This window comes from Thunnus albacares, chromosome 15 (assembly GCF_914725855.1).
Source record: "Thunnus albacares chromosome 15, fThuAlb1.1, whole genome shotgun sequence".
In the NCBI taxonomy this organism is placed as follows: Eukaryota; Metazoa; Chordata; class Actinopteri; order Scombriformes; family Scombridae; genus Thunnus; species Thunnus albacares.
In genome coordinates this window covers 2,965,549-2,974,897 of record NC_058120.1, presented here as the reverse complement: position 1 = coordinate 2,974,897, position 9,349 = coordinate 2,965,549, and the positions used below count along the sequence as shown (strand labels likewise).

At 41.5% G+C, this 9,349-nt stretch overlaps 1 protein-coding gene across 1 annotated transcript; it reads right to left on the bottom strand.

Annotated features, from left to right (window-relative positions):
* Positions 1-292: 292 nt before the first annotated feature.
* On the bottom strand, positions 293-5,667 carry si:dkey-87k14.1 (leucine-rich repeat transmembrane protein FLRT2). The gene is made up of 2 exons (XM_044376090.1): positions 5,091-5,667; positions 293-3,407 (listed from the first exon to the last, which is right to left on the bottom strand). The coding sequence occupies exon 2, from the start codon at positions 2,955-2,957 to the stop codon at positions 951-953; it is 2,007 nt and encodes a 668-aa protein (XP_044232025.1). The 5' UTR covers positions 2,958-3,407; positions 5,091-5,667; the 3' UTR covers positions 293-950.
* Positions 5,668-9,349: the final 3,682 nt, after the last annotated feature.

The window sequence follows — 9,349 nt, the reverse complement described above, 5'->3', positions numbered from 1 at the left end:
ATATACAGTACACCTTTTGTGCAAAAACATGGATTCAAAAGACATTTTAAGCTGATAACTTCAAGGCACATATATATATACTGTTTTACCATAATATTATTTTTGCTGAAAAAAAAGGGAAATTGTTGGTTTTTAATGGGTTCAACATACAGTAGATGGTAGATGTGCTTTTTTGCTGCTTACTTTGTGACACCCACCATCAAACACAGCCAGCACAAAGAACATGACCCCTTTACAGTGGTAATGTATTAATCTCGAAAAGCAGGTGAAAACACTGCAGCCTGCCACTTTCTGTGAATGTGTAATGAGTGTGACCTTTAAATTTCCTTTTTGAAGTAGAGAGAAATTCCGTTTGCATAAAAATATGTCCTCTTCCTAGAGCAGGAATCTAATAATTTGCCTCTCTATTGAGTGTAGCTGCAATTAAAGAAATGTGCCATATTACTGTGATGACTTGATTAAAAACAGTCACACTGTTTTCACATTGAAAACTGTTGTGGACTGTATGATTTCAAGAAAAATATGCCCTCTAGTGGTGAAAGTAGCTGATTTGTGCCTGTCTCTTTTCTTCTCTCTCTCATACATGAGTTCACTAGCTGGTTTCAGTCCTCTCATGATGTACTACAGCTACAGTGTGGATCCTGTACCTGTTATGGTCACAGTATACAATGACTTCAAAATCATTCACTATTACTGAAAATCAAAGTGAGACCCAGCCTTAATACTTAGAAATAAATGAATCCTGATTGTACATGTCAACTCAAACAGCACAACTCCAGAAACCAATAACTTATAAATCCAAAGTTGTTATATAAAAGATATCGTCCAGCCAGTTGTATAAATTACATTTCTTGAAGACACAGGGGTTTCAAATAATATTAACACTGTACAGTGTCCAGTAAAGTGTGGGTAGTTGTCAGTAAAAATGCTCCTGATGCTCTCTAAAACCATCATGTGCGACAAAAGTCTGCATCTTGAACATTGTTCTTGCAGTAGACTGTGCTGTTGTTCCCCAGGGGGCAGTCCCGGAAGCCGATGCCACCATTAGGGGTGTAAATAGGCTGAATACGGAAATCTCCCTTGAGGAGCTGCTCGTTGTTGAGTGAGACTATCTGAAAGCTGGTCTCAGTCATTTCCAGGATGGAATTATCCTTTTTTGTGCCTGCTTCACAATAGTCATCTTTTCTCCGACCACGATTGTATTTCCACTTGGTGGAGGACTTGGAGCGGCTCTTCTTGTGCATATGCCAGCAGAAGATGCTGAGGAGTATGACCAGGACGACAATCACAGCCCCACCGATCAGCCCAGCCAGCAAGAAAGGTGAGCTGGGTTCTTGTTGCGTGGCCTGCTCCGGCCCTGATGGTCTTTTGTTGTTATCAGGGCTGAAAGAGGCCGGTGTGGTCATGGCCTCTGTGCACACTGTATCATCTTTGGGCCGGTAATTATTGAATGCATCTAAGGGAATGACACAGATCCGATAGGTGGACTTTGGCTCAAGGTTAGCCAGTCGGATACCCCGGTGATCCCCACCCACTATCCTCTCCCTCACTGTGTCCCCTGTCAGACTGGGCCCCATCCTGGCCCAGGTCACCTTGTAGGCAGTGACTGGAAAGGCAGCCACCCAGCTGACATGGATAGCTGAGCCATTCAAGATGGCAAATGTGACCTGAAGAGTCTCCCTTCGGGGATCCAGAGGTCGCTTAGTCCTCAACCCCCCCTCTCTGGTTGTATAGACAGGGTAGAGGGTGGGTAATGTGGGGAAAGGTTGCCTTGAGGAGGGGGAAACATACTGGGAGTCTGTAGAAGATGAAAAGGATGGGACCAGTGCAGTGTCAGCTGTTGAAGTGGACAACGGTGCTGTCGCTGTGCTCTGCGGGCACTGGACCAGCTCAGCACTCAGCTCCCTGATCACCATACCTCGGAACTTTTCAGGTTTATGGCACATGAAGCCACGCACATTGAGCGAGGCTGGCAGAGATTTAAGCCATGACACCACCCATTTGATGCTGCAGTCACACAGCCAAAGGTTGTTCCGAACAGTGAGCTGTCTGAGACTGACGAGGCCATCAAAGACCCCCTGTGTCAGCGACTGCAGCTGGTTGCTAGAAATATCCAGTCTCTCCAGCTTGTGCAATCCTGAGAATGCCCTGATAGGGATCCGGTTTATCTGATTTTCCTGAAAGTTTAACTTGACAAGCACCTCCCCTGGGAGGAATGGGGGCGGGTATGTGAGTGAGTTGCGGGCCAGGGAGAGCTCTCTCAGGATGGCCAGGTCCTGGAAGGTCCCTGGTGCAATCCCTTCATCTGTCAACAGGTTTCCATCCAACAGGAGACGCTCCAGCCGAGTGACATTCCTAAATGCTTCCTCTGCGATGACTGCGATCCGGTTCTCATCCAATCGCAACTCTTTTAGATCATCTGGAAGACCAATAGGCACACTGCTCAGGTGGTTTTTGGTGAGGAAGAGCATCTTCAGGCTCACGGCCTCACGGAAGGCCCCTTCCTCGACCCCTACAGTAGAAATGGAGTTATCATCCAAATGCAGCTCCTCCAGCCAAAGAAGCTGGGCTAGAGCTGCTCTGGAGATGGTCTGAATGTTGTTCTCTTGCAGATGGAGAACCCTTACATTTTTGGGCAGGTTGATGGGGAATTCATCCAGCTGGTTGCCATAGAGATATACAGTTTCCACAGATGCCACATGATGGAGCTCCAAAGGGAAACCAGCATTATTGATTTGGTTGTTATGGAGGTAAAGGGTCTTATAACCCTCACCAATTCCCAGAGGCACTGAGGTCAGGCTCCGCTCGTTGCAGTAAACAAAGGTGCGATCACAACGGCACTCCTCGGGACAGTTGGAAGCCCGGGAGAACTGCAGGTGAAGGCCTAACAGTATGGGTATCCACGGCCTTATGAAGGAGGCCAAGTCCTTATTCCATAGACGCCACTGTATCTCCATTTCAAAAGTATCAGGAAAAATACAGAAATCACATCAAAGAAAAAACAATAAGAAATTGGGATTCGAAAAATCCAACAGAACAGTCATTAGATTTTGGCCACATGTACAGCCTGGTGCTGAAGAAGGTCTTGAGTAATCCCTTGGTAATTAGTTGTCCTAAGCTTCCCAACATAAGAGCAATGGTCTCATTAAGCAATATGATTCCTTCACCAGCCACTGTCCATAATTAAGCTGGGAGACATTAATAAAGTTCATCACATTTTCACCCTCTCTACTCTTTTACCAGTGGGAAGAGCTTTCCTAAGCAATCGATGCTGACAGAGCCATGTACAATACACTGGAGGGTTATCATTGGATGTCCTCTTCTTGCTTCCTTTCTCTTTCACGTTAAAAACCGCTGGTCCCAGAACAATGAAGCTTCTCTCAGACTTGACCTTTGGATCCTGAAACCTGTTGCAAAAGAAGAATAATAAGAAAATCAGTCTTTGCCCCCCCTAAAACTGCATGCTTTCCACCAAAAACCAAAGGAGTTTTCTTTCCTTTCTATCCCACAAATGCAAAGTGAGGCATTGTAAATTGGGAGAGCAGAGCAGTGTGCATACAAATGACTTACAGATCTGTTACATATTCCTTAGACACACAGCTGGAAGAAAATGATATTTGAAAAGATACAGAGAGCAGAGGTGTGGTAAAATGTCAGGAAAAACAAGATTAAAAATTCCAAGTCAGTGTGCAGATTACAAACATGAGCTCTAATCTTAAATGAAAACATATACTAAGCGGATTCAAACTTTTTTTTCCCCCCCTTCCCGAGTTGATAACCACAAACGTGAACAAACTCACAAAAAGAACATTTAAAAAGATGGACAAATTCAAAGGATTAAAACATGTCAGCCAAAAGCATTTTGCAAGCAATGAGGTGTGAAGTGAGCTGGTGAAGGAGACGACTGGCTCACTGATGAGCACCATGAATCTGTTACCCAGGCAGTTCACCCCTGATGGATAGTGCCCTGCCCCACGGCACACAGGAAAAGTCATCCTCAGGGGGGGAATTATCAAGAGGTGAAAGAAGGGACATCAGATATCAGTACTTGCTACAAAGCCAAATATTTGCCCTTAATTAACGCTAAATTAGACTAATCTTTTGCATTCTTCTTCACCCTTCTTTTGATTCATTAAGTTTTGCTGCTGTGCTGGAAGAGAGGAGGAGTCCTGGATAGTGATGAACGCAACCTGTCAGCAGAGATAAGATGAGACAAATTCCTTGCACGGGGACACAACTAAGATCGATGTGGGCCTCTCGCAATGAGGAGGTGCAGAGGTGCTACTGTGTGCACAAGGTCATATGATTTAAATAAAGTGGAGCAATTTCCTTGTCCGCAGCAATGGTATTAGTTGGCACACACACAAAAGCCTCATTATTTAGCTGAATTCAGGAACACATTGATAAAATAAAACTCCCTATACCGCTGCACTTAACAATCCAATACAGTCCCTGCATAGGAAGTGATGATAATGTATTATTAGTGATTGTTATCTGGGTGGTAGTGATGATTAATAAAATGGCACCAGGCAGCAGCAGCCAATTGACAGATTGCATTGATTTGTGGCCAAGGCAGTTCAATAGTTATGTAATGTTCCTTGGGGGGCCAAACAAGGCATCAAACTGAGTCCAATTATGGTGACCTGACCTTATCAGCAGGGTCTTTGGCATCAATTCTATGATATATATATTCATGAGCCCCTATAAAAAGTTGTCTACAGACAGCCTTTGTTGTTGAGCAGCGCTGTCCCAGTTTGGAGAATAATCTGGCGGGTAGTTCATTTGGATTGCTCTGAGAGAGCGCGCCGTCTTTTTTGCTTTTACACCTAATGGAAATGAAGTGGATGATGGCATTTATTAAAGACATGAATAAAATAGAGTTTTGAGAAATGCCTAATAACTGTTAAATAAATACTTAAATTTGTAAAAATCTGTCTGTAAATGGTGATTCTGATAATTATTTTTAAAAGAGTTAAAGAAAAACCTCAGTTTTTGCAGAAGGGAATAGATGTGGAATTTTAGTGGGAAAAGAAATATAATTATATTTGATTGATAATTGACAAACCTAATTGTTTTTTCGTCTTTCTTACCTTTAGGAAAGCAGAAAGTCTTGCTGCTGCACATAAAGCCAGTCTGCTGGTCTCTCCGCAGACTGCTGCGCTCACACCGGGCACAGAGTCCGCATCCTGCCCGCTGCGTCCGCTCTCCGCTCCCGCTGCGGAGCAGGACTGGTCTCACTTGGTTTGCCGGAGGAGAACTGGGGCATTATGCTGAATGTGCCAAGTCCTGACCAAAGCAGCCAGGAAGGAAAGGAAGTTCAGGTCATCCGTGGTCTGCTCCGCATCTTCTCCACGCCTCCTCAAAACACAACCCGACAGCCCGTGACTCCTGGCCCGCCGCGCTGTTCCGGAGCTGTCGGTGAAGTTCCTCCGCAAGCTTCAGAGGAAGAGAAGGGGACATGAAGCAGAGGGGAGAGGAGAGTTAGAGGTTCCCGGGCCGACACCCGCCGCTCCACCGATAGCAACCAGGGATATGAAGTCCATAGTCTGCTGTTCTAAAGACTGCCTGGTTCCTCCTGGAGCCCCAAGACTCACTCTATCTCTGTTAACGCGCTCTCTCTCTCTCTCACTCTCTCTCTCTCTCTCTCCCTCTCTCATTTCTACTCATACACCCTCTTTCTCTCCCTCTGTCCTATCCTTACATGCTCCTTTATTTCTCTCTCTCTCTCTTCTCTCTCACTTAAGGACGTGTGTGTGAACGCTTTAACTGTATAAAACGCTACATTTATACTTTAACAAATAAAATATATATATATATATTTATTTCCCTATATGAATGAATTTAACCCATAACACAATGACATATAGACATGCATTAATAGGGAGAGTAGTTAAAAACCAATCTAAATAGTGAAAAAATAATTGCCATATGAGGGTTTATATTCCTCAAGTTCTTCTATTTTGTATTATCTTCTATTAAACTTATCACTTATATGTACAAGCTTAAATGTTGTTAGCCAACCACCCTGCCTCCGGTTTGTTGAAAGTTAATAAAATATTTGATTAAACACAAATTTGTTTAAGAATATGCACAATACAACTGAAATACTGAATGTATTAAATTGATTTTGAAACAGGGCCACTCTAAAAAACAGAGCTTCAGGATTAAGAAAAAATATCAGAGCACCATATGGGCTTTCAGTATTTGCTGTGTTGTTGTGGTTCATAACACAAATGAATCATATTACCACAAAGTAACACTCAGATCACTTTGGGCCTTCAGGTTATGGGGCTTTGTGTGATACAGTTAAATAACTTGTTTTAATGTTTATTTAACCACTCTGTTTCTCTTTTGTGTATTGTTCATATACGTTGCATAAATTGTCAGTATTTAAAAGGTTATTTTATTTGTTTAAAAGTCTGATGCTTGTAACATGTCTACTCTTTGTCTTTCCACATCTTTTACATATGCTATTGACAAATTTAAAGTAAATGCATAAAGACAGACAGACATATAATTTAAGGATATTTCCATCTCATTACTAACATATTAGAAAAATCAGCCTTTGAAGGAGGGCATGGTGAGTTAGTGGAGGAGTCATTACTAAGCAGCCCAGCATGGGGTACACATGGTATGATAATTTAACTTAAAGCCTTCAGTTCATTGTCCAGACTTCTGCATTAAGTTATGTTTTATATTATGGTTCAGCAGTGACTGAGTAAGATTTTTTTTCTGCACATAAAAATGTTGCACATAAAAGTCTTTTTGGATAAATTATATACCTCTGTTTGAATTTGAAATATCTTTTTAAACATGCAAAAGTGATTTTTTTTTTTTCTTCCAGAAATAAAGTCATAATATCTCAGTTAGTCAGGAGTTTTCCTCTGCCTGATGTCTCTATCCTGCTCTCACTGCAGTTTCTGAACTGCCCTATGTGTCACCAACTCTTGCAAAAGATGAACAGAAAAGCCACTGACGTGTCCAAACAGTGTTTGGGTTTGTGCAGACTATATATTTCCTGGGGCAAAGAGACATTTTTATGCTTTGAGGCAGTGTATTCCCTTTAATGAAGGACTTCTGTTTGGAGGCGGATTCTTTGCAGGAAATTCAGACTCAAACATCCAGCAGGGTGATGAAACGAAACTAAGAAGAGTGAACGGCTGCTACACAATGTTGTTTGAATTAAATGAATGCATTGCTTAACATCTGACCTGTCGCTGCTTTGCCCAGATGAGTTTTCTTTCTTCAGACATGTTCAAACGTCCAGACAGACACAAAAAACATGGAGACTTAAAACACAAGCTGTGTTCATAGAACCTTTGCTCTGCACTCCACACCGAGCTGAAGACTTTACATAAAGAAAACATCAGTGTACTGCAGAACACACTGCTCTTCAAATAACTGCTAACCTTCAACCATGCTCTCAGTATTACGCACACACACACACACACACACATACATACACAGTCTGTGGTTTTATTCATATCCTCTATTCACAACTCTCGGTTCAAACGCTCACTGCCAAACACCACATCTGCTGCAGCCTCTTGCCACTCCAATCTATTAAATTAAAATTCAGGCTAAATCTGTCTGAAGCTTATCAGAGTGTATGTGGAGTCCGTGGCTAGCATGACGATGTTGGTTTAGCCCCACTTGTTTGTGTTGTCACTGTAATCTGGCTGGTTGTGTGTGTAAACTCGCAGCGACCTGGACAGCTGCTCAGAGGGTTTAGTGCAGGAGTTTGGGAGAAATGGATTACCTGGATATGTGACTGATTGTAGGGATCTGTTTACAAAACAGAAAGATGACTGGGGGGAATCAACTTTGTTTAGTTTAATCACTTAAACACACAATTTGATACGACTATATCAAACTATATCAAAAATTTTTTTATAAGATGGCAATTACTAGTACTATCAACAGCGTTCGTAAGTAGCTTAGAAATCATACAATTTTGTCCAAGATCGCTGTACATATTTTGAATCTCAACTGAGAAATGCTCAGATGAGCCAACTTCTAAAGCTGCGCTAATCAATATTTTTAGTAAAAAAGTTTTTCTACTACTTTTTTGGTTCAGTCTCACTGTTCTCATTAAGTGTCTCTAACAAATCCACTGTACACTACCTGCTCAGAACCAAACAGCAGACACACAGAATTACTAGCTGCTGAACATGGTGGAGCATTTAAGATCAATAAGCCAAGTCTTTATTGATCCCCCGGGGAGATACAATGTAATATAATATATATCTATGGCTGTAATAATATAGTAATAATATACGAAATGTAATATAGCATTTTACAATGGCATAGAATAAATTGATTAATGTAGCTTTAAAGCTAAAGTCTTCTACTTTCTAATTTAAATATAAATAAGTAAATATATATCATTTGATGCATAGCGGAGTGATATTAAACATTAAAGCAAGATGCACATTTGGTTGAACTTGTCTATGTGCAGGACTGTGGGTTCCACAGAGGTGATGTTCAGTGAAGTCATCAGAAAAAAAAAAGAACATAAAAAGGGATTTAGTTTTTCTCCATCGGAAAAGGCTTTGAGACAACCTGAAGAGCATCACATACTGTAGGGAGATTACATTTACAGACATACATTTACAGATGTTCATATAATTGCATAGCCGTTAACAAAACAATCTGCAGTCAAGGCCCATTTACTCGCTTGTAGATGAGAAGATAAGAGCTTAGAATAATGGAACATTTAAACACCAATATTTCGAATGACTACGGAGAAAAACTTCATCTGAAGTCTGTGCTATTAGATGGAAAACTCTAGAACAAGTATATAAGTGGAGGATCGGGTGCTACTGGGGGGGGGGTTTGTTCTCATGACCTCAGTATTTCTAAAATCCTGGCTACAGCCTGGTCTACGTATGTGCTGCTTGTTTTTTGTTCCTGGGTAGTAAGTGCTATTTACTATTAAGTGCTATAATTGCTTATACCTAAAAAGTACAGAAAATGGCTATTATTCCCTTCAAACTTAGCTTCTGTGACCAGGACAGTGATATTTTGAAATTTATTTTCCACAGCATTTCAGGTACATTCAGTGCTGAGTAGCTGACATAGAACTTTCTAGAACTTTTCAGAATGTTCAAGAACTTTCTAGAATGTTCAAGAACATCAGTAGAACTTGTTACAACTCCAGTAATATAAGACATAAATACAGGGGCCATAAGCCCATCACTTCAGTTTAGTTCTAGCTGCCTTAGTGGATACATAAATGCATTTTTCTGACCAGGATATGCTGGACTTTGAGCGCTGCTACCAAGGTGTGTATAACAACATGATGGGACACTATATTTGGGGGCTGATTTGTGAAAGTGATTTACAGTAT

Excerpts from the sequence above, each read along its gene's own strand:
- si:dkey-87k14.1 (XM_044376090.1), bottom strand. The coding sequence starts at position 2,957 with ATGGAGATACAGTGGCGTCTATGGAATAAGGACTTGGCCTCCTTCATA.